We start from the raw sequence: 26420 nt of genomic DNA, 5'->3' as shown, positions 1-26420 counted from the left end.
CCCTTCATGCTCACACACACATACACACACACACAAATACAGTCAAACACACACACACAAAGACAGTCAAACAAGTATATATACACACACAAAGTCAAACACGTGTACACACACACACACACACACACACACACACACACACACACACACACACACACACAGTTACTCATAGAGTAGATGAGGGGGCAGTATTGGCCGACTGAGGCTTCAGGGCATTTTGCTGACAACTGCTACACACACACACACGCGCGCACACACAGCTTATCTCCACATGCATCCCCCCTTTCAGGGCTACACACATCTTGAACTGACACATACACCCCTCCCCCCATTCTTCACCACCACTCTCAGGCAGAAGGATGAAAAACCTGCGGCAGTGCAGCCTCTTCGTCTGTCTGACATCAATCTGAAATGACTGCTTCCCTGAATGTCAAGACAGGGCATGAGTAAATGGATGGTGTGTGTGTGTGTGTGTGTGTGTGTGTGTGTGTGTGTGTGTGTGTGTGTGTGTGTGTGTGTGTGTGTGTGTGTGTGTGTGTGTGTGTGTGTGTGTATAAACTTACTGCCCTTAGTTACACATGTATTGATTGAAACAGACAAGAGCCCAGTGTCATCAGTAACCGACCTGCTGTCTATGGGTGGATGCTCTACTTTATACTCTACAGCCTTAAACCAACTAGTGCTCTCTCTCCTCTGATGGCCCGTTCCAGCCCCCAACACATGTGAATTTCTATTGTTTTGATCTTCTGTTCTGTTTGGCTTTATGATTTTTTTATTTATTTTAAGCCATGTTGTCAGCATTCCGCACTCTCTCTCTCTGTCTGAACAGGTAAAAAACAAGGACCCCCCGAAAATCGCAACAAAGGTAACCCCTCCATCCCTCCCTCCCCCCTCCATTCAGCAGCAGTCTGGGAGTCTCGTGTCCGTCTCACTCTGTCTCTCTCACTCTCGCTTCCCTCCACCTGCTGAAAAGGGGAGGTTCTTCTCGTCTCGCTTTACCTGTGAAAGGATGCAACTCTCACCTGCCACTGGCACACAGAGAAAAGTGGGGATAGGCCGTCAATGCCACCGTAGCAGGACCCAATCAATCGCTAAGCTAACTAGGGTTAGCGTTCAGCATTACTGTTATTGACTACAGTTATATCATTCAGAGCTATTTAACTCCAGTAGATTTTTATCCCTTATAGAGCTAAATGGGGTTAGCTTTATCTCGCTCACAGAGCTGCAAAAGGGTTAGTTCTAGAAGTTTCACCATCCTCACATGCTATGTTGAGATTGAAAAGATACATTCCACATATATTTTCATCTCAACAAGACTGACCTGGTTAAATAAAGGTTTAATTAAAATACTATTTTTTTTTAAATGTGTGTGTGCGTGCGTCAGATGTGGAGAGGCCAGATACATAAAAAAAAGGACCTGGGTGTTGTAGCTCTTTCAGCTTTCCTGGCCTGGACGGGTTCACCCTCCCACCCTCCATGTGGCGTGTCATTCAGAACTCATCCAAGATTTGTCTCCCCCTCCCCCCTCACACACCCTACCATCCCCCAGCCTCCTAGGGCCTGAGCATCTGCTACTTACACCTCCCCAGCCCTCCTGCCCTCTCTTTCCCCTCACCCTTGGACTTTATCACTAGTGAACAGCTTCTCTCCTTTCTAGCATGGAGAAATATTGCTAGAGCAGGAGAAGATTCAATTAATTGGGACATGTCGACCTGACCTGCATTCACTTCACAACATTCATATTCTGAAAATGTCTACATATTTTAATTGTAGTGAACCCAGTGTAGCTTTATGGACGCGATGTCATCTCTGGCTCTAGAGCGGTAATGGAATGGGAGTTGTAGGACCCATGATACCATGCTCCAAATACGTTTGAAGGATCTGGGAATTTGGTAATAGCGATTGGGCTTAGTGTAAAAGAGAAGGGATCTTAACAGAATTATAATAGAATACTAGAATATCTAACACTAGAACTAGAGTCTCGAGGGGTTAAGGAGACTGCATTAGCTCTGGGAAGTGGCTCAGTGTGGGAATTGCACCCTAACAGTATCAATTGGCTGTGGATTGTTGTCTGTTCTGTTTCTCTATTGTTTCTTTTTTCTTTAATTTCTCTCACTGTTGCCTCTTTCCAGGATGTTGCTCAGGACCTCATGCTGTCTCGTACTCTCTTATCACTGTTTACCTCTCTTTCTGTCTCTCTCTCTTTCGCAAAAAAAAAAAACTACCTCTGGAGATTTGCAGCCTCCTCTTCTACCTCTTCTTATCCTCCTTCTCTTTTTGTGGTGGTTGTATCGCTCTGCTTGGTTTTTTGGGTATCTTTTTGCAGTTTGTCGGTTTCTTTGTTTGTTGACATGTTTTTTTTTTCGTGACACACACTCGCCCCCCTTCTTCGTCGTGGTGCGTGGTCCGTGCTGCGTTTGTAAGTGCTGTGCGTGAGTCAGTCCGTCCGTCTGCCAGTCCAGTCAGTGTGTGGCTGTGTTTATTCTGGTCTGTTCTAATGGGTTTTGTGTTGAGACTGGTGGCCTGTTCTGCTCCGTACAGGGGGACTCATGTAAAGTCATATTATCAAGGCAAAAACAACATAAGTAGACGGTACAAAATGATCCTGCTAGATTGTGAATGTACTGCTTTTGTGTGAACTGACTCGTGTTGAGTGTTGCATGTGCCACAAATGGAATCCAAAACAATGCATAAGGCACTGATTACCATAGAATACTGATATCTTTATTCATCCTTTACTTTATCACCTTTATTATACTCACCCTTAGATATTGTGGATTATTTATACTGTAAAATAGATATAGTGACTTGTCGCAGTGCCAGGTTGTTGGCAGAATGAAGATGAAACACAGAGATCACAATGCTCCCAGAGAACAAACAGTGCAAATCTAAGCTGATGAAGTGGTGAAATGCAAATCTCATATTTGCGTATGTAAAACATGACTGAGCTCTGTAGCAGAGGTGAAAATGTTCAGTTGACAATCCCCCGACAAGGAACCATTTGTAAAATGTACAACCTGTATCTCTTGTTCTGAATCTATTCTCTGTTTTATATGAATGCTGTAAAAATGTCTCCATAGACTCTGGGACAAGTTGTATAATCGTTAAATTGCTGCTTTAAATCAGTTTTGTATCATTAAATCCTTTTATCTCAAGCATTTCCTGCTGAATTCTGTGCTATGTGTTTACTCTTTCCAATACCTTCCTTCTTTCATGTTTCATTTATGCATAAGAGTACTTAAACAATCAGTCGATTAATTTTTTTAATACCAATTTTCCTTTAATGACGAATACATCACATTGCTGAACTCTCCATCAAACTGACAGGTAACAACACATAATAACATCAGTGTTGATCACCTTAAGGGGTTTGTTCTGGTTAAAGAGATCTAAGTGATCCACTGCGGAGTTGTTTCAGTGGATCACTGTTCAGGACCTGAGTCTGGTGGTTTGGTGACTGACTGTGTCTCTGTCTCTCTTCCAACCGTAACTGAACCACAACCTCTCTGTGTCTCTCTGCCCTTCACCCCAACCCCTCCTTGATCCCCTTACTGTTGCTGCTCCTCTCCACGACCCAACAAAACCTCACCACCAATCATCTTCAACCTCATATCACTATCTATCTTAACCCCCCCCAAACCTTCCCCACACCACTACTAAATGCTTCCCTCCGCTCAACCTCCCACTCCACCTCCCTCTATCCCACTTCCCTTTTCCCCCTCCCTCTATCCCACCCATCCATTTTCCCCATCCCTTTACCCTATCCAATAGCTAAGACCCAGGACGGCATTGCCCTGGAGATCCAGCCCCTGAAGAGTGACGAGGCGGTTGAGTCTGAGGAGAAGGAGCCTGAGGTGGAGGTGAAACGGGTGAAGAAGGTTCAGGTCAACAAGAAGGAGAAGTCTGTGCTGCAGGGCAAACTCACCAAACTGGCCGTGCAGATCGGGAAGGCAGGTGAGGACCGAGGCGGAGATACACACTTACACGGACACACACACAGATGGACATAAACCGATATACGTTACAGCCGTATTCAAATAAAAAAATTTTTCTCAATCTACACACAATACCCCATAATGACAAAGCAAAAACTGTGTTTAGAGAGCCTTGTGGCTTCTTGGGTATAACGCAGCAAGCTTGGCACACCTGTGTTTGGGGAGTTTCTCCTATTCTTCTCTGCAGATCCTCTCAAGATCTGTCAGGTTGGATGGGGAGCGTCGCTGCACAGCTATTTTCAGGTCTCTCCAGAGATGTTCAATCGGGTTCAAGTCTGGGCTCTGGCTGGGTCACTCATGATCATTCAGAGACTTGTCCTGATGCCACTCCTGCATTGTCTTGCCTGTATGCTTAGGGTTCGCCCCAGTCGGAGTTCCTGAGCACTCTGGAGCAGGTGGCTTTCATCAAGGATCTCTCTGTACTTTGCGCCGCTCATCTTTCCCTCGATCCTGACTAATCTCCTAGTCCCTGCCACTGAAAAACATCCCCACAGCATGATGCTGCCACCACCATGCTTCACCATAGGGATGGTGCCAGGTGACGCTTGGCATTCAGGCAAAAGAGTTCAATCTTGGTTTCATCAGAGCAGAGAATCTTGTTTCTCATGGTCTGAGAGTCCTTTAGGTGCCTTTTGGCAAACTCCAAGCGGGCTATCATGTGCTTTTTACTGAAGAGTGGCTTCCATCTGGCCACTCTACCATCAAGGCTTGCAGAGATGGTTGTCCTTCTGGAAGGTTCTCCCATCTCCCCAGAGGAACTCTGGAGCTCTGTCAGAGTGACCATCACACACAACAAGCTCAATAACTCAATGCATGTGCACACTCCTATTGAATATGCATTCACCTGTATTGCTACATCTTGATTTACCCAGTTTATCAATAGAGATTTACCATTGATATAAATGATTACCATTATATTGTTATGTAGTTAGATTGATTGTATAATGGATTCATTAATTTATACATTCAAAAACTTAATGTAATGATATTGAACTCAAAAGATCTGTCTAGAAGTGCCATTCTGTGACTTTTTTTGGCCGTGATATCGTTTTGGTATCTGATATTGTGACGTTGTCGAGTATCCTGATATTAAACTCAAAATAGAAAGATCTGGTGTCGTGACAACACTATCGAGCACACACAGACAGAAATACACAGAGACACACAGAGACAGACGATGCGGATTGGGAAGGCGGAGAAGGTATTAAAAACATTAGGACACACATACACATCATCGTTCATATATGCCTTCTCCTGGATTTGACAGCCAGATTGCAACTGTCTACTTTGTTTCCTATGCCCAGGTCTGATCATGTCAGCTGTGACGGTGATCATTCTCATCCTGTACTTCGTGATTGACACGTTCGGGGTGCAGGGTCGCCCATGGCTGAAGGAGTGTACCCCCATCTATATCCAGTACTTTGTCAAGTTCTTCATCATCGGAGTCACTGTTCTGGTGGTTGCTGTACCTGAGGGACTGCCCCTAGCTGTCACCATCTCTTTGGCCTACTCTGTCAAGGTACACACACACGATGCTGGTAGTGGCAGTGCCAGAGGGGCTGCCGCTAGCTGTCACCATCTCCCAGACTTACTCTGTCAGGTACACACACACACAGCTCTAACCTCTACTGTCTATCTTGTCCCCTGTGTAGAAAATGATGAAGGACAATAACCTGGTGCGTCACCTGGATGCGTGCGAGACCATGGGGAACGCTACCACCATCTGCTCTGACAAGACAGGCACCCTCACCATGAACCGTATGACTGTGGTGCAGGCCTACGTGGGAGACACACACTACAAGAAAGTACCGGAACCTGACGTCATCAAACCATTCACTCTGGAAGTCATGGTCAACAGCATCGCCATCAACTCAGCCTATACTACTAAGATTCTGGTAAGAGAGACACACACACACACACACACACTGTACACTTACACGCGCAACCTCAAATTGAACAAGCACTCACGATAAACCTTCACCTCTCACTATCACGCACGCATATACACACACACGCAGACATGAAGCACACGCTAATATCGTCCCAGTCTCCAGTAATGGTCCATAATGGCATTTCAGAAAAATGTATGCTGCCTTCCATCCATTCATTCATCAGCCCATCAACACCATTTCAGATAATCACACAAGATGGAAGACCCAGGCTTTAAATAGCCCTTAGGAGTAGCCCTCACTCATCTTCGCTCGTTCCTTGGAGCGTAGCGCCCCGACATATGGATCACCACCCTATCTCTACACAGTGTGTGCACATCCAAACGACAGCGTAGTGTCTTCTTCTCTAGTGCATATCTACATGGTTGCTTTTACACTCTATACGATGCATGTCTCAATGTCCCTTTTACTGTATGTCTTCATGAAATATACATGTTGGTAGGATACAGTATGTTACAGGATACAGTATGTAGGGTATGTGTAACGTTTTTGCTGCTCCAGTCCCCAGAGAAGGAGGGAGGTCTGCCCCGCCACGTCGGCAACAAGACAGAGTGCTCCCTATTGGGCTTCGTGCTGGAGCTGAAGAGAGACTACCAGCCAATCAGGGACGAGATTCCTGAAGAGAATCTGTACAAGGTGTGTAGCTGCTTGAAAATGGTGCAATCTGTAACTTGGCTATCTAATATATGTATATGTGTGTTTTGTTCCCTGTGGCCCCAAGACAAAATGTTCAAATAACCTACTACCCATTATTCTTACAGAGAGCTAACTTATACACACACTACTGTACTATAATAATATAGTGTAACATGATAGTTATAACTGATGTGGTGTGTTTCAAGGTGTACACCTTCAACTCGTCCCGTAAGAGCATGAGCACGGTGCTGAAGAACACAGACGGTAGTGGCTTCCGCATGTACAGCAAGGGAGCTTCCGAGATCGTCCTACGCAAGTACGGAAGGGAGGGAGATTGGTCTTGTCTTTCACTGATGAACGGATACACAGAGATAGATAAACAGAAAGATGGAGTTGATCATCTGTGATGAGTTAAACATCTCTCCCCCTTCCCTCTCCTAGATGTTCTCATATCCTGAACACGAATGGGGAGCCACGTATCTTCAAGCCTAAGGACCGCGATGAGATGGTAAAGAACGTGATTGAGCCCATGGCCTGTGACGGTCTGAGGACAATCTGTGTGGCCTACAGGGACTTCCCTGCTGAGGCAGGAGAACCAGACTGGGACAACGAGGCCGACATCCTCGATGAGCTCACCTGCATCTGTGTGGTCGGCATCGAGGATCCCGTCAGACATGAGGTGGGACACAGAAAGACGTATTCTGTATAAACAAAACACACACTGGTGGACACCCTCAGCTTGATCAGAAAGTGCATAAATAATTGTGGGATTTTTGTAGTTGATCCCTTCAGAGCTGAGGTTGGATATGGCTGGACACTGCTTAGATTAGCTGTGTAGGGTGTTGTCGGGAGGTTGACTGGAGGTTGTGTGGAGGTTGTCCACATGAAACCCAATGTACGGGGGCTATATTTTCAGCTGGCGCTAAGGCGGTGCAAGTCTTGTAATGAATTGTTATGTACTACCTTATTGATTCATTTAATCAGAATTATTTGGATTTGTAGCTTTAAAAAAAAACGTATCTGCTGCTCGTCTCGTCTCATTGCAAAATCATGGGCATTAATATGGAGTTGGTCCCTCCTTTGCTGCTATAACAGCCTCCATTTTTCTGGGCAGGCTTCCACTAGATGTTGGAACATTGTTGCTGGGATTTGCTTCCATTCAGCCACAAGAGCATTAGTGAGGTCGGGCATTGATGTCAAGCACTGATGTTAGGCCTGGCTCGCAGTTGACGTTCCAATCAATCCCAAAGGTGTTCGATGTGGTTGAGGTCAGGGCTCTGCGAAGGCCAGTCAAGTTCTTCCACACCAATGTCGACAAACCATTTCTGTATGTACCTCGCTTTGTGCATAGGGGCATTGTCATGCTGAAACAGGAAAGGGCCGTTGCCAAAGTGTGAGGCACAGAATCGTCTAGATTAATTGTATACTGTAGCTAAGGGGCCTAGCCCGAACCATGGAAAATCAGCCCCAGACCATTATTCCTCCTCTACCAAACTTTACAGTTGGCACTATGCATTGAGGCAGGTAGCGTTCTCCGGGCATCCACCAAACCCAGATTCGTCCTTTGGACTGCCAGATGGTAAAGCATGATTCATCACTCCAGAGAACGCGTTTCCACTGCTCCAGAGTCCAATGGTGGCGAGCTTTACACCACTCCAGCTGACGTTTGGCATTGTGCATGGTGATCTTGGGCTTGTGTGTGGCTGCTCTGCCATGGAAACCCATTTCATGAAGCTCCCGACGAACAGATCTTCTGCTGACATTGCTTCCAGAGGCAGTTTGGAACTCAGTAGTTAGTGTTGCAACCGAGGACAGACGATTTTTATGCTACGCACTTCAGCACTCAGTGGTCCCGTTCTATGAGATTTTGTGGCCTACCACGTCACAGCTGAGCCGTTGTTGCTCCTAGATGTTTCCACTTCACAATAACAGCAATTGCAGTTCACTGGGGCACCGCAAGCAGGGCAGAAATTTTATGAACTGACTTGGCCATTCTACTGCCAATGTTTGTTTATGGAGTGTGCTCGATTTTATACACCTGTCAGCAATGGGTGTGGCTGAAATAGCCGAATCCCCAAACTTGAAGGGCTGTCCATACACATATCTACATAGGTGTACAGAGGCCCATTATCAGCAACCATCACTCCTGTGTTCCAATGGCACGTTGTGTTAGCTAATCCAAGTTTATCATTTTAAAAGGCTAATTGATCATTAAGAAACCATTTTCCAATTACGTTAGCACAGCTGAAAACTGTTGTTCTGATTAAAGAAGCAATAAAACTGGCCTTTAGACTAGTTGAGTATCTGGAGCATCAGCATTTGTGGGTTCGATTACAGGATCAAAATGGCTAGAAACAAAGACTTTTGTCTGAAACTCGTCAGTCTATTCTTGTTCTGAGAAATGAAGGCTATTCCATGCAAGAAATTGCCAAGAAACTGAAGATCTCGTACAATGCTGTGTACTACGCCCTTCACAGAACAGCGCAAAATGGCTCTAACCAGAATAGAAAGAGTGGGAGGCCCCGGTGCACAACTGAGCAAGAGGACAGTTTTGAGAAACAGACTCCTCCCAGGTCCTCAACTGGCAGCTTCATTAAATAGTACCCGCAAAACACCAGTCTCAACGTCAAAAGTGAAGAGACGACTCCGGGATGCTGGCCTTCTAGGCAGAGTTCCTCTGTCCAGTGTCTGTGTTCTTTTGCCAATCTTAATCTTTAATTTTTTCTGGCCAGTCTGAGATATGGTGCCTTCTTTGCAACTCAGCCTAGAAGGCCAGCATCCCGGAGTCGCCTCTTCACTGTTGACGTTGAGACTGGTGTTTTGCGGGTACTATTTAATGAAGCTGCCAGTGTGTCTGTGAGAAATGTGGGAAAGGGCTGATGTTGCCATAGCAACTGTGAGTTGAACTCTGTGAGAGAGACTCCTACATTTATAGCGCAGTTTCTTTAGGCGATTTTACAGCTAGCTAGCTACTTCACATGCTGATATTGACTTTGGTATTATTGTGTGTAGCTTAAGGTGACCAAATTTCTGAAATGGAAAACCGGGGACATTTCCAGTTCGGCGGTCAATATGTCATTAAAATATCCAATGTTATTATCTATGAAATAAAAAAGGGGGACAATTCCGGGTTTCATGTATTTAGTCTAACAGGCACACTGTGATAGAGAAAACAACTATATTACAGAAACACTACAGACAAGACAGAACTGTCCGATCTGAACAGCCATTCAGTGCTCCTGGTAGTCTGGGTTGAATAAGAGCAGAAGAGAACATGAGCAAAATTGAAAAAACAGAGAAAATAGTATATGTGAAATACTTAAAAAAAATAATAATAATACTTAATTAACAACATAATAAAGAAATAAGATGATGAGGAGATTGGTAACTACATAATATACTTATACCAACCTAATCTGCATATTTCTCAGAAGAATATATTTTCTTCAGGATTACTGTCTTTGGCCAGCTTCTCCATGAACTCCTGGCAGGGGAGGTTGAAGTTTGTCTTCACAATAAGCATGGCCTTGATGGTAGGAACAGTGAACCTATTTCTTGCTGCTGTAAATATCATTCATTTGGGAGAACACTCTCTCGACTGATGCGTTACTTCCAGGTAAGCACATGACAACAGACGCTAATCTAGCCAGGTTAGTGTGTGGGATGTCGTTCTCTTTGAAGTGGGTAACCACCGTGCTCCATCTCTGACTAAGCGGTTTCTCAGATGTTCTCCATTCATCAAGCGATCCCCTCTTTAGGAACTCTTGCAGGCCAGTAACCTCGTCAAACAATGCATCCTCATTGATGGTCACATTGGGGCATTTTTCCTGCAGTGTGGCTGCTGCCTTCTGGATCTCTTCATGCTAAGTTTGCCTTTTTAAGCGGAGACAATGCAAATCTTTGCTTGCAAGTAGTTCACAGCCATAGTGAAGAATGAGTGGGATGTTTTGAGAAAGCTCTCTTTAGACATTGCTCTGTTTTCCTCTAGCTCTCTCAGAAGTCCTCTGACCAAAACTGGAATGAAGTTGTCATCACGTCTTGCAGTCAATTTTGCCTCAACGTTTCTCAGAATTGCAGCTGACTCCACAGCACAGCGGTCCTGGCCTTCAAGCATCTTGATCGTGTCACTGAATACGGTCAAGTTTCCATGGACAAAGGCCAGGCAAAGTTCAGTCAGTCTATCTTCAAACATTGTTCACAGGACAACAGGGAATTTGTCTTCAGAAAGAAAAAAGGATTTCAATGGCACATACATTTTCAGCACTCTTTCTAGAGCAGGGAGCATGGACAGCTAGCGAACATTGTGTAATAAAATGTTATGGTACTCCTGGCAAACTCACAAAAGCTCTTTTCAGTTTTTCTACTCTGATGGTGAAAATATAAAAATATGAAAATATCTTTGAGCAGCTCCTCAACATCAAGGGGAATCATATGCAAATATGTTCTGGCTGTGTAATGAATGATGTGGGCAGGACAACCTAAGTCAATCACCTCCCGCTGCAGAGCATTTTTAACATTTGGTATAGACATTGACCCTCCCCAGTCTCTTCAGTCCTCCAAAGTTGGTATTTGTGTTGTCGGCAGAGAATGCCACGACTTTGTTTTGCAGATTACATTTTTGGATGACCACCAGGACCTCAGCTGCAATTTCCTCTGCTGTTTCTCCTTTCAATTCAACAAAATCAAGCAGTTTTGTTTCCACAGATGTGCTGCCATCATGTATCTTACAATATCTGACTACTATTGTCAGCAGCTTTACATGTCTATGATTGGACGCGTCAATGGACAGGTACACAAATTCAACCTGATCTAAAGCTTCCGTGTCAGTTGTGCTGGGCAGTCCATAGATCTGTAACAATGATTGTGTCGCATAGTGTGGTATGCAAAGACACCCTCCTGCACAGCTAAATCATATTCTTCTTGGGAAGGCTCTACCTTCTTGAAGAATGTGGTGACAGAGGGCATACCAACATGGACAATCGGAGAGGATTTATGCTTTTTCATCTTTTAATGTTCTACCACTGCCGTTCTTTCCCCGCTGCCAATTGAAAAAGAGGAATTACAAAGCGTGCAGTGAACCATTCTTGACCTGAGCGTATAAATGGAAATTCTTTCATCATGTTGTCATTAAACTGGCATTTCTGTTTCTTGGAAAGAGCTATTGTACCTCCTCTGTCTGCTCTTCTTCACTCTACTTGTCACTTTTCTTACTCTCAACTTTTTCTTCTCCTATCTTTCTCCTCCTGTCTTCACTCATCTTCCTTCTCTTTCTTCCTTTCCACCTCACTCTTCTACACTCCTCGTTTCACTCTTTTTACTCCCTTAATTGTTCCTTCTCACTCTCTTCTCCTTCCACTCCAATCTTTAATAATAAATAGTGCACTATTAGATACAATTCTTTGGTTAACAGATTCCCATTGCTTGACTCCATTGTTTGGAATAATAAATTGTCAGGCTCTGTAATAATATTTTTACCTTGTCTCCTCTATCTCCTTCACTCTTCTTCCTATCCAGTCTTCCCCCTCTGCACTCTCTAACAGAAAACATTATGCTAATGTTATCCATTAATTTAATATAATCATAACGTAGCTACCATGACAGTAGCTAGCTAACTTAGTCTACATAGCTAACGTTAGCTAGCATAATTTATTTAAAACCTTATAGAGCAAATCGTCTATCTATATAATAAATTGTGACATAACATCACTAGCTAGTATCTCAAATGATTGTAACTTACCGGGCTTGAAAAGACGTTTGTGGTGATTTTGTGGATTCACTTGACACTTAATAGCTTCTGGCCGAGTTTTCCACAGCAGTTTTCTCTAAAACTAGCTTGAATAAGTAGTTAGTAGTAGAAGAAGAAGAGTGAATGAAGCTGCTTTAGCGAGCAACCCCCTCTGTTGGCTAAAACAAGCACAACGCGATTGAGACGTCAACCGGTAGGCTCTGTTGCCCGGTCTTTCTTGCCACGTAAAATATTATTTCACTTTGCGGTCTGTTTTGAACACACAGTTAAAAACGGGGACATTTCCGGGGACATCTCCAGTCAGGGACAGGCCACCAAAAACGGGGACTGTCCCCGTTTGGTCACCCTAGTGTAGCTACGTTTGCTAGCTAGTTAGCCAGCCAGCCCAGAGAGAGAGCATTGCATTGTGGGTTTTGTAATCAAATTGAGCTGCAACAGATTTCCACAATGATTTTCACATGTTGCTACCATCCTTGTTGTAACGACATAAACAAAACATGTGTTCACAAAAAAGCTTATTTAATTAAAGCTTCAATATGTAACTTTTTGGCTGACCTGACCAAATTCACATAGAAATGTGAATTATAGATGTAATTCGCATTGAAAGCAAGTCTAAGAACTGGTAGATATGTTCTATGTGCACTGTTTCTATGCTTCCAGTTCTTACATTTCATTTTTGTGTCTTTTACTTTTGGTTTTGGACACCAGCGTCAAACAGCTGAAAATGCAATAGTTTTGGTTATGGAAAATATATTTCACGGCGGTTTAGATGGTACAATGATTCTCTATACTATACTTGCTTAAACTGAAATTTGGCGAACTATTAGAATTTTAGCAACCAGGAAATGGCGGAGCGATACCTGCAAAGAGCACCTTTTAACATTGGTAATCATAGGAATTAGTGTTTTGGGGTGGATTATCCCTTTAATCACCAATGCTTTATTAAAAGATCAAGTTTGGGAGCAGCAAAACAGTGAGCGGACATCCCATTTCTATCGCTGTATTGTAGGCCTACATTATTTTTGCAAGCTCCCGTTTTGGACGTGCGTAAAAATAAAAAGTCCATGTAGGCTACATGTGTCCATATGCCCATCATGGAACAAGAGATGAGATGATGATGGTGACCCTTGTATTTAGAAGTAATTTTCTTGAAACAATTGCTCGTTTTCCATTTCACATGACTAAAAACCAAGCCCTCCCTCCTTTACTCTGGGCCTAGGCTACAATAACGAAAGCTGATTCAACTGCAATGCGTCAAGTCTTTTTTTTTATCCTGCAGATTTTATAATATCATGCTTCTGACCCCAACCTACTAAGAAATATTGTTTTTGTTTTAAAAAATAATATATATAAAAAAAAATACTTATTGGTTGTTTCTCATTTAATTTGAGGAGAGAGAGGAGAGGGAAAGGAGAGAAAAGTGGAGGAGAGGGAATAAAGAAGAGAAGGGGGGATGGATAAGACCGTGAAAGAGGGGAGAGGAGAGGAAAGAAGATTTAAAGAAGCCCAAAGATTAGTTTGAGTCTCTTGGCTGTAGAAGGAGTAAGATATTCAATATTAGAGTGAGAGGGAGACAGTTTAATTCAACATGTGCTGCACATTTCTTAGAATAATTCACAGTCCTAGCTTTATGATGAGAATGTGTTAATGCGTTCTGTAAGATGGTTCCATAATGTTTATAAAACATTACATTTGGGAGCAGTGAGTGGACATTCTCCTTTTCTCTTTATGTTAGATCTTTGTCCAGCTTCTGTGAAAAGTTTGAATATGCGTAAAAGCCGCCATAGTCTGTTGCCTTAATATCAGAATGTCCTTTGAACTGGCTAGCTAACACGCTTGTGTGTGCAGAGCGGCACCAGAATTAAACACACGTCTTATTTTTTTGTAGTTAATAAATCCAACTAAATGAAAAGTGATAACTAGCCCTATAGTATCATTAACAAGCGTTTATCCATTCTTCTCTAGCTAATAGAAAATCTCTCTCCCCATCTTCTGAATCAAGCTTGTAATGTCAGTAAAGTAGCCTATGATTCGGAGGGGGGAGGTGCAGGTAGCCTAAATACGCTTTGCAAAGGCGCTTTGTTGCATTTTGTTGTGGGACTAGAAAAAAAATACCTGGAACGTAAAATAACATTATTAACCGGTTGCCATGCTTTTAAAAGAACGGTTCTGTTCCGGAACAGTATGGATCAATTTTGTTCCAGGTTCCGTGGACATACCATGGACATGACAAACGTTGTCAACAAGCACGATTAAATGCACTATTGATAAGGCCTAAAATTATAATCAAAACAAAACCACAACTTTTTTTAAATAGGCTATGTCTAAATACAGTTACAGGCACTATAATTGCTTACTAGGGCATATGACACTGATATTAACAATGTTTCAAATCAAAATGTTCAAATCAATGTTATAAAGCCAGTGATGCAGTGATCCAAGTTCTGCTATGCTACGATAACTGCAAGCAGCCAGTATGATGGAAAAGCTCATCTGCACACACAGACACATGCGTACAGTCTCACACACAGACATACACACACACATCACATGTAAGTGAAGCCCATTCAGTGAAGCCCATTCAGTGAAGCCCTAGTATTTTATTAGGATGCCCCCCAGCTGAACACACCACCTCACTCTACTGCGGCCCTAGAGGACTGAAATGACCCCGTTGTCTCCGAAAAAGTATTCTCTATAGCTCCAGCCAGAGCCATATTGCCCGTAAGCCTGATAATTAGAATTCAAATGTAATATCACAGAGCATTTGGTGCCAATATGGCAGACAGTGTGCCGAACCCACTGAACTTTGGTGAAAACAGCATTATGTAAATCTAATATAGCCATTTTTGAGAGTGTAACTGTGCCATATTAGTTCCTTGCTCCGCCCGACCGCCACTTGCTGTGTTCTTCACGTGACTGACTGATAGTCATTAGAGTTTTGAATGTCAAGCAGCAGCAGATAAGAGTGGATGGAAATAGCTTCGTAGCCAGTGGGTGACTGACTCTACCATTTCCCAATAGAGTTGGAAGGAAAGGGCGACTAGCTGCTAGATGAAAGATGCTGTTCTGTAGCAGCCAGTATAATGCCTGTGCACTTTAGTGCTGATCTTTCATGACAGCAGCGTCTCTGAAATGAGCTGCTGGTATGTAGAAGATTTACTAATACCATCCATTAATTATGGAGATGAGGAACACTTCATTTCCATGATAAATGAGGAAAGGACACCTGTGTCGTTTTATTATTCAAATGCATTACTGAGGGAAAATGCAAAGTATCAGGGATGTTATCATGGTTTTGACTAAAGGCCATATATGTGGAACATTGGAGAGTTAGTGATCGTAGGTCCGTGAGTTGTTTCGAATTTTATATATATTTCTTTTTTCAAGCAATAATACAAAACAGACAATAAAAATGGCTGCTCCCATCAGTGGGTGCTCTGGTCAGATGGTGCGCTCGCCCCCACCCACCCCGAGACACCAGCAAGGCCCTGGCCCAAAGGGATTTTCCAAAGGCAGGAAAAACCAAGCACCGCCCGGGTGGAGCGCACCCATAACTACCAGGACCAGCACACACACTGCTCACAGCATGAAACCAAACCACAAAACATAAATAGCGAAACGCAAAGTGTACAATAATCCCATTCCCACCCTTTCCCCTGATTGGAGGACCTCAAACATTTACACTGTACATTTGTGTATATAATTATTCCAACACTGATCAATTCCACCCTTCAGACAGCCACAGATCAACCCATCTTCTCCAATAAGTCATTGTACCATTTCTTATCGCAATTCATCCCGCCATTCTCCCATGGTGTCTCACTGGGGACTTGAACCTCCCAGTCTGCAGCATTTCTGACGAAATTGCCCCAAAAATAAACAATTTAGCCAAGAACACAATTATATTTCCTATTGACTGTGTGGTCCTTCAAATCCCTCAGCAATACAGTTTGCAGGTCAACCTTGCCCTGATATTATGGCATAACAACCATTCCCGGACCTGACTCCAAAAACAAGCTCCTGATGGACAGTACCAAAAGAGATGCTCTATTGATTCTCTCTTGATTCTGTGGGACGAGAATTCAATAAAATAGCTTAAATTGAAAAGAACGAATTGATGCATCAATTGTTTAGTATATCAGTTCATAAACCCAATGCCGTGGTATTGATACAACTATCTTGAATTTTATGCGGCGTAGTTGTCAACACTCTTGACCGTAAGTGAAACTGATACATTTGACAATTTACATGAGTGATTTTAAGGATTTAGGATTTTTAATTGGTGGCAGACAAACTAATTCATTGCATTTTCCATTTTTGTGTCAGAGCTGCGATGAGTTGGTTATATTTTCCATACACCTGGATGAATTGCTTGTATACCGTCATTGTTTACAATGTCATTCATAAGCATACCTTTCTTATACATCTCTCTCAGTACATTGGCGTTTAGCCATATTGTTTGTTCTAATATACACTACCGTTCAAAGGTTTGTGGTCACTTAGAAATAGAAACAGACGCCTCACAAGTCCTCAACTGTCAGCTTCATTAAATAGTACCCACAAAACACCAGTCTCAACGTCAACAGTGAAGAGGCGACTCCGGGATGCTGGTCTTCTAGGCAGAGTTGCAAAGAAAAAGCCATATCTCAGACTGACCAATAAAAAGAAAAGATTAAGATGGGCAAAAGAACAGACACTGGACAGAGGAACTCTGCCTAGAAGGCCAGCATCCCGGAGTCGCCTCTTCATGGTTGACGTTGAGACTGGTGTTTTGCGGGTACTATTTAAGGAAGCTGACAATTGAGGACTTGTGAGGCATCTGTTTCTCAAACTAGGCACTCTAATGTACTTGTCCTCTTGCTCAGTTGTGAACCGGGGCCTCACACTCCTTTCTATTCTGGTTAGAGCCAGTTTGCTCTGTTCTGTGAAGGGAGTAGTACACAGCATTGTATGAGATCTTCAGTTTCTTGGCATTTTCTTGCATGGAATATCCTTCATTTCTCAGTACAAGAATAGACTGACGAGTTTCAGAAGAAAGTTCTTTGTTTCTAGCCATTTTGAGCCTGTAATCGAACCCACAATGCTTCAGATACTCAACTAGTCTAAAGAAGGCCAATTTTATTGCGTCTTTAATCAAAACAACAGTTTTCAGCTGTGTTAACATAATTGCAAAATGGTTTTCTAATGATCAATTAGCCTTTTAAAATGCTAAACTTGAATTAGCTAACACAACCTGCCATTGGAACACAGGAGTGATGGTTGCTTATAATGGGCCTCTGTATGCCTATGTAGATATTCCATTTAAAAAATCAGCCGTTTCCAGCTATAATAGTAATTTACAACATTAACAATGTCTACACTGTATTTCTGATCAATTTGATGTTAGGTTAATGGCCCAAAAAATTGATTTTCTTTCAAAAACAAGGACATTTCTGCCTCTTCTGGAGGATTAATTGTAATTTTAGAAAACTCTGTATAGCTTCATTTAAAAATAAGAATACTTTAAACAGGGTTCCAATCCACTGGAAATTGATCGTTTTAATCTATATAACAGCAAAGAGCCCCCTTTTAAACATCGGATGTGCCACTTAGTCGCCTGCTGGAAAACCAGTTTGGATTTAGATATAGTTTCAGTATAATATAAGCTTTAAGAGAGAGGTTGAATGTCTTGATATTTATTCGTTCTCGCCCTCCAAACTCATAAAAATACCCATTTTACTTTATTCCAAATAAAATGCAATATTCTTGAAAAAATATTCTCCTGGAGTTGGTAGAGCCATGAATAGAGATGTAAACTGTGATATCACTAGAGAATTAATCAGTGTACATTTCCCATAGATGGACAGATCTTTCCCTTTCCATGGTTTAAAGATCCTATCTATTTTGCTGAGTTTTCTGTCAAAATTGATAGTTGAAAAATCGTTCAACTTTTCAGGAACATGTACACCAAGCGCATCAACTGCACCATCCACCCATTTAATCTGGAGACCACATTGCAATTTAAAGTTAGTCTTTTAGAGCCCCAATCCATAATATAGTACAGTTATCCTACATATTTGGATTTTAATCCAGATAAACTGCAGAAATTATCCAGGTCCTCAATAAGACTGCTCAGGGTTGAAGATTGTGGACTCTTGAATCCTCAGCATACGTTCATATCTAAACTCTTTCATTTTATAATTGGATCTGATTTTATAGGTAACAGCTCAATGACCATAACAATCAAGTATGGTGAAAGAGGGCAACCCTGTTTTACACCTCTTAACAATTCCTAATTTGCAGAGAAATAACCATTATTTCTTATTTTACATAAAGCAGTGTTATACATAACTTTTATCCATTTTACAAGAGACTCTACAAAAAATGAAATAATTCAGGCACTTATAAATACATTTTAGCCGTACTTTATCAAAGGCTTTCTCAAAAATCTGTTATAAAGATTATGCCTGGTTTCCCTGCATTCTCATAGCATTAGGCAATTATTAGAAATAATTTGAAAACTATATCCAATACAGTATGTCTTCCTTTTAAGAATCCTGTATGATCATGATGAATAATATCCAGTAAGACTTTTTTAATTCTATGAGCAATACATTTTGCCAATATTTTTGCATCGTAACATTGATGGGGGAGGGGCTTCACTTTTTTTGTGAGATTGGGTCTTTATACTGTCCCCCTGGCTCCTGCTTCAGTAAGAGAGTAATCAACCCCTTATTTTTGTGTGTCAGGCATTTGACCATTTATGTATGAATAATTAAAACATGCTGTTACTGGATCTTTGAATAATTCATAAAATGTTTGATATATATTTCTATTGGAATGCCATCAAGGCCAGGGGTTTTCCAAGTCTGAAAGGAGCCAATTGCCAACCGTAGTTCATCCTTTAATTTGTCCTTCGCAATATTTTTTGGGTGTGTTGCAGATTAATATCACAACACTTAGAGATTAGAAGAACTTGAAAGGGAAACAAGTAAAAAAGATTTTCTTCATTCAAAATGTCCTTTGGTGAGACAATGTTTTCATCATTTTTTAAACTATTTTCTGTAGGTTCTTCTTGATCGCGTTTGTATGTTGAAGGTAATAGAAAAACTTGGTGCATTTTTTTTCAGTTTTTCTCCATCCAATTTGCTCGTTTTTTTTATATAAACGAAACCAGATCTTTCCTGAATACGTTCCTCAAACTCCTTTTGTTTTGTGTCGAAACTATTCGGTACTTCTGTAGAACATTTATCAACACCATTGATGTGCAATACAAGTTTTTCTATTTCTGCTGTGTCTTTTCTCTCTTTACCGAATCCTTTCTTGTTTTTGTGATGAAAATGGAATTGAATGGCCTCTAAAGACACGCTTAAAGGGATCCTATACTATCAGTGGATCCACTGAACCTGTATTATGCAAGACAAAATCTGTTATCAACTCCTTAGTTTTCGTTATACATGTACTGCCCGTCAATTAACTCTGATTAACTGTTCACATGTACCAGCACACGGGTGTGATCATTCTACAGTGGTCCCTGCAGCATACCCTCAAACCAGTGTGATTGGAACGTTTATTTAGAATGTCCAGTTTCGATTGACGCAACAGTCAGCATTTGAGCTAGCCACACTGTTTTTTTTCACAGATTTTTTTTGCACCAACGCAGTCCTTACTAAGTTGTCTTGAATATGACCTGTTTATTTTTGGATGCAATGTTCAGACATTCACAGAAGTGGTGACAGCATACACAATCATTCAAACCGGAAAATGGAGGCTACATTATTCCTAGCACTAACTGAGGAAATATTGACGTAGCACTAGCGGTCATGTTTAGAGAACTCTCGGCTGACAGAAAACACAATATAAATGAGCTAATAGCAATTACTATTTATAATTCATCACATCACGTGTGAGCTCAACATTGATCAAAATAATTGAGTCAAACACTTTCTAGAAATCAAAAGTAATCCGGCGATGGGTAGTTTGTGCGCGCTGCAAACTACCCATCGTCAACCAAAGGTAATAGGAGGAGACAAGCAGTGTTTGGTCTGTTTATAGTATGCTTGTTAAAGGGGGTGTGTAGTCTACGATCATTCACTTCCAGAAGTTTACTCAAAAGATAAGTGAACCATTCCTTCACCTCATTATAACTTGTTTGGTCTGACAGACGTTTACTTGACACCCAGAATGTATTGTGTAATGTCAACAAACGTGGCGCCACACATAGCTGGACAATAGCTTAGCATTAGCTCATTATACTCAATACAACAAAATACCAAAAAAGTATTTTACACACATCATAGGTGTCTATTGTATAGTATACTACAATGTATGCAATAATTGGACTGCATTATTTGTCACCAGTTCTTGAAAACTTGAATAAAACAGTCATACATACATACATACATACATACATACATACATACATACATACGCACACATACATGCACACATACATACACACATAGTGTATGCTACAGTAGAAACGACAACACGATATACAGAAAATGCGGCACTTACTTTGATAGGAATGCACACTTTTCTAAAGTTATTATTTGTAAGGAAAACAACAATGTGAGTGCCAGCCAGAAAATGTGCCAGTTCGTGAAAGACTGTGCAAATGTCTGCATACTTGATGTGCAGAAAAAATGGGGAAGGGCTCTCCTCAAAGAGGGGAATTTGTCCAGGAAGCCTCAAACATAAAGTGTCCGCAACACTGAAATGGGCTACTTCTATGTGAATTAATGAGGAGGCGGAACACACCTCAATTCAAACTGTTGTCAGAAAATACAACTTGTTAGAAAATATTTTGAAATTGACAAGTTGAAACACAGCCTACAGATAATTAGCAGGCAGTGCTTGTTAACTGTCCTGTTGCACAACAGTCACATTTTGCATAAAACAACTCACTATGGGGCAACCGTTAGAGATATTTGGAACTCACATGTGAAAAGGTTAAATTTCCAATATCCCTGCCCTCGTGGAAGGTCTGTCATAGCTATATGGAGGGCTATAAGCTGATGGTCTGATCGCATTTGTTCCTCAATCTGTACTTTTTTAAAACTTTTGGTACCATATAAAAGGACTCAAGAAAGTTTTCAATCCGACTAGCTTGATTTAGCCTCTTCCAAGTATATCTTACAAGGTTCATATTTTTAAGCTTCCATATACAATGCATTCGAAAGGATTCTGACCCCTTGACTTTTTCCACATTTTGTTACATTACAGCCTTATTCTAAAAATAGATTAAATTGTTTTTTCCCCTCAATCTACACACACTACCCCATAATGAAAAAGCAAAAAAGGTTTTTAGATTTTCTTGCAAATGTATTAAAAATAAACTGAAATAACATTTAGATAAATATTCAGACCCTTTACTCAGTACTTTGTTGAAGCACCATTGGCAGTGATTACAGCCTCGAGTCTTCTTGGATATGACACTACAAGCTTTGCACACCTGTATTTGGGGAGTTTCTCCCATTCTTCTCTGCAGATCCTCTCAAGCTCTGTCAGGTTGGATGGGGAACATCACTGCACAGCTATTTTCAGGTCTCTCTAGAGTTGTTCGAGTCCAGACTGGCTAGGCCACTCGAACATTCAGAGACTTGTCCCGAAGCCACTCCTGCGTTGTCTTGGCTGTGTGCATAGGGTTGTTGTCCTGTTGGAAGGTGAACCTTCGCTCCAGCCTGAGGTCCTGAGCACTCTGGAGCAGGTATTCATCATCTCACTGTACTTTTCACTTTTCCCTCGATCCTGCCTAGATTCACTAGTCCCTGCTGCTGAAAAACATCCCCACAGCATGATGCTGCCACCACCATGCTTCACCATAGGGATGGTGCCAGGTATCCTCCAGACGTGACATTTGGCATTCAGGCCAAAGAGTTCAATCTTGTTGTCATCAGACCAGAGTATCTTGTTTCTCATGGTCAGTGCTTTAGGCGCCTTTTGGCAAACACCAAGCGGGCTGTCATGTGACTTTCACTGAGGAGTGGCTTCCGTCTGGCCACTGAACTACTTTAGTGGAGTGTTGCAGAGATGGGAGAACCTTCCAGAAGGACAACCATCTCCACAGAAGAACTTTAGAGCTCTGTCAGAGTGACCATTGGGTTCTTGGTCACCTCCCTGAACAAGGCCCTTCTCTAAGAAGATTTCCAAACTTTTTCCATTGATAAATGATGGAGGCCGCTGTGTTCTTGGGAACCTTCAATGCTGCAGACATTTTTTGATACCCTTCCCCAGATCTGTGCCTCGTCACAATCCTGTCTCGGAGCTCTTGCGGACAATTCCTTTTGACCTCATGGCTTGGTTTTTGCTCTGACATGGTGTCAACTGTGGGACCTCATGTCCAATCAATTTAATTTACCACAGTTGGACTCCAATCAAGTTCTAGAAACATCTCAAGGATGATCAATAGAAACAGGATGCATCTGAGCTCAATTTCATAGCAAAGGGTCTGAATACTTACGTAAATAATATATTTGTCTTATATTTAATACATTTGAAAAAGCATCTTTGTCATTATTGGGTATTGTGTGTAGATTGAGGATTATTTTTCTTCTTCAATTTAATCAATTTTAGAACAAATGTTGTAATGTAACAAAATGTGGAAAAAGTCAAGGAGTCTGAATACTTTCCAATTATATATACAAAAATATGTGGACACCCCTTCAAATTAGTGGATTCGGCTATTTCAGCCACACCCATTGCTGACAGGTGTAGAACACAGCCATGCAATCTCCATATACAAACAATGGCAGTAGAATGGCCTTTTTGAAGAGCTCAGTGACTTTCAACGTGGCACCGTCATAGGATGCCACCTTTCCAACAAGTCTGCCATGCTAGAGCTACCCCAGTCAACTGTAAGTGCTGTTATTTTGAAGTGGAATTGTCTAGGACCAACAACGGCTCAGCCGCAAAGTGGTAAGCCACACAAGCTTACAGAACGGGACTACCGAGTGATGAAGCGCATAGCGCTTAAAAATCATGTCCTCACTCACTTCCGAATCCCGCTTCACCATCTGGCAGCCCAAAGGACGAATCTGGGTTTGGCCAGTAGAACGCTACCTGCCCCAATGCATAGTGCCAACTAAAGTTTGGTGGATGAGAATAATGGTTTGGGGCTGTTTTTATTGTTCGGGCTAGGCTCCTTAGTTCCAGTGAAGGGAAATTTTAACGCTACAGCATACAATGACGTTCTAGACAATTATGTGCTTCCAACTTCCAGGCAACAGCTTGGGGAAGGCCCTTTCCTGTTTCAGCATGACAATGCCTCATTGCACAAAGCAAAGTACATTCAGAAATGTTCTGTTGTGATCGGTGTGGAAGAACTTGACTGGCCTGTAGAGCCCTGACCTTAACCCCATCGAACACCTTTGTGATTAATTGGAACGCCGACTGTGAACCAGGCCTAATCTCTCCACATCGGCACCTTCCTAATGCACTTGTTGCTGAATGGAAGCAAATCCCTGCAACAATGTTCCAAGTAATGTTCCAACATGTATTGTAAATCCTTCCCACAAGAGTGGCGGCTGTTATTGGGCTGTTTTGGGGTGGCAGGTAGCCTAGTGGTTAGAGCATTGGGCCAGTAACCGAAAGGTTGCTAGATTAAATCCCCCAGCTGACAAGGTAAAAATATGTCATTCTGCCCCTGAACAAGGCAGTTAACCCACTGTTCCTAGGCCGTCATTGTAAATAAGAATTTGTTCTTAACTGACTTGCCTAGTTAAATAAAGGTTATATTATTATTATTATTATATTTTTTTTAATATAGCAGCAAGGGGGGACCAACTCCATATTAATGCCCATGATTTTGGAATTAGATGTTCGGCGAGCAGAGGCCTCATACTTTTTCATGTAGTGTATGCCTCATGGGTCTCCCGGTCACGGCCGGCTGTGACGCAGCCTGGGATCGAACCCGGGGCTGTAGTGATGCCTCAAGCACTACGATGCAGTGCCGTCGACCACTGCGCCACTCGGGAGGCCCTCTACTGGAGAGCTCTTCTTTGTCTACCCCCATTCAGCATCCTTCGCATCCTCTTAAGCCTTAGCCCCACCCATCTCTTTAAGGATTCCCATGTGAGGCCATGTGCTAAACATGGTGAATAGGGTAGTGTAGTAAACAACCAAAGAATTCAAGACCAAAAGTGGTGAGTTGTAGTAAGAAGTAGTAGTAAAAATACACTTTATCTAGTCCTTGGCCTATATCCTAATCTGACTTTGATGCAAGTCCTATTGTTCTTCACATTACCGTCTTTGGTAAACACACACTATGTCAAATATAATAAAAGTTTATTTGTCACATGCACAGGATACAGAAGGTGTAAACGGTACAGTGAAATGGTTACTTGCATAGTAGAATATTTTGTTTAGACATGTAGCTAGCTAGCTAAACAATCAACCATAAATTAATCCCAACTCATACTACCATGCACCATGCATGAATCTGCAGCTGTCTAAAGCTAACCAACTATGTTCAATGTTAGCTAGCTAGCTAATTAGGCTATAACTAGCAATGCAAATGCATCTCTGAGATACAAATAATATTACTACACAGATCATACAGATCATTTAGCTAGACTCTTACCCGTATACATGGATGAACACTTCTCCCGCTCTGTCATGGATGCCATGGTTGCCCTTTAGTTTGAAGATGTAATCCGGAGACAGGTGTTTTATACAACAGCCTTCTGTGTTCTCTTTTTGACTCTCCACATTTGGCAATGATCTCTCTTCTTCCACTGGGCATTCCACTGATTTCAAGTCTGATTACCAGCATTATACCTATTCATGAATATAGCATGACTAAACATATAGATAAACAATGCGTTTTCTGTGTAGGCTAGTATCTGTTTATTATATAGGCTATAACTGATAGATGGAATAGTATGTTTGGAATTACCACAGCAAAGTTGGGCTCTATAGCCCAGTGGCAGCCATTTGGCATAATGGCCAATAAAGTAAACTCCAAAGAAATTATGGTATTATCATTTCAGTATTTTGGTTCATAAATCTATGGCAACAAGCTCAATCTCCTAACCCACTAGTTTAGCCAACTGTTCACATACCCTGGTCCTCAATGCGTGGGTCCCTCTTCCAGTTGTCAAAACTCTCCGGTAGAGGCGACACCTTGCCCACCTACGGTGACAAAGAATAGCCTAGTTAATTACAACTAACGTCGTATCAGTCCATCATGCCCCTGAGTTGTTCTGCATTAGGGCGTGAGTAGATGTTTGTATGAGGTGGTCTTTCAGTGTTATTGTGGGAGCATTCCACCATAGTGGGTCAAGGTTCTATTGTTTCTTTGCGGTTCTCTGTTACTTTAGGGGTGTGAGAGGGTTACGCAAAGAGTGTAGCTACATGTTTAGTGGTCTATGTGAGGGCGGAGGGGGGTGGGAGGTGGGGGTGCCAGGTTGGGGTTCAGCGGTGTGATTGACAGGCAGACAACTGTGGGGGGTTTCTAATGATCTTTAAATAAGTAATCTGATTGGTCTAATGAGAAGTGACTCATCACATGCCTGAGGGTGGATAATTACACAGGACTTCACATGCAAGCTCACATACAAGCACAGACACATATACACACCCACTCAAACACACAGAGAGAGAGAGACTCGCATACACAGCGGGTTGAGAGGTCAGGCCCGAATGAGCAAAAGCTGTCAGGGCTTCACATTGTCATGCTGAGAGAGAAACTAAAATAACATCCGACACTTACTGTTACTGAGACTAACCCTGGAGTAGGGAACATGTGGAGGGGAATATACATACAGAATCACTCAGATAAAAACATATACCTTACATAGACTGGCCTGAGATCAGCACTGATACTATAGCAAGGAATGTTGTTGTGAAGTGGATATATAACTACAGAATACTGGCTGATCAATGTCTTTGTAGTGATGTTCAAGTCATGACTCTCTCCTCCCTCCCCTAAAGGTACCTAATGCCATCCTCAAGTGCCAGAAGGCCGGCATCACCGTGCGCATGGTTACCGGGGACAACATCAACACTGCCCGCGCCATAGCAACCAAGTGTGGCATCCTGTTGCCGGGTGAGGACTTCCTGTGTCTGGAGGGCAAAGAGTTCAACCAGCTGATCCGTAACGACCAGGGAGAGGTG

The 26420-nt window shown here is 42.1% G+C and overlaps 1 protein-coding gene across 7 annotated transcripts in view; it reads left to right on the top strand.

Moving 5' to 3' along the window:
• Nucleotides 1-26420, top strand: part of LOC106565103 (plasma membrane calcium-transporting ATPase 1) — a 165705-nt gene that overhangs the window by 95671 nt on the left and 43614 nt on the right. For 5 of the 7 annotated variants that reach the window (XM_014131832.2, XM_045691507.1, XM_014131831.2 and 2 more), the window contains exons 7-14: nucleotides 830-865; nucleotides 3772-3954; nucleotides 5300-5514; nucleotides 5648-5890; nucleotides 6446-6580; nucleotides 6787-6896; nucleotides 7022-7259; nucleotides 26238-26417. In XM_014131832.2, coding sequence (XP_013987307.1) covers nucleotides 830-865; nucleotides 3772-3954; nucleotides 5300-5514; nucleotides 5648-5890; nucleotides 6446-6580; nucleotides 6787-6896; nucleotides 7022-7259; nucleotides 26238-26417 — 1340 coding nt within the window. The remainder of the gene's footprint in view (nucleotides 1-829; nucleotides 866-3771; nucleotides 3955-5299; nucleotides 5515-5647; nucleotides 5891-6445; nucleotides 6581-6786; nucleotides 6897-7021; nucleotides 7260-26237; nucleotides 26418-26420) is intronic. The other 2 variants (XM_014131834.2, XM_045691506.1) reach the window with 1 other exon arrangement.

The sequence above is a fragment of the Salmo salar genome, chromosome ssa12, assembly GCF_905237065.1.
Source record: "Salmo salar chromosome ssa12, Ssal_v3.1, whole genome shotgun sequence".
NCBI classification, from domain to species: domain Eukaryota; kingdom Metazoa; phylum Chordata; class Actinopteri; order Salmoniformes; family Salmonidae; genus Salmo; species Salmo salar.
Note: the sequence above shows the minus strand (reverse complement) of the source record. Positions and strands in the feature narration are given on the sequence as shown.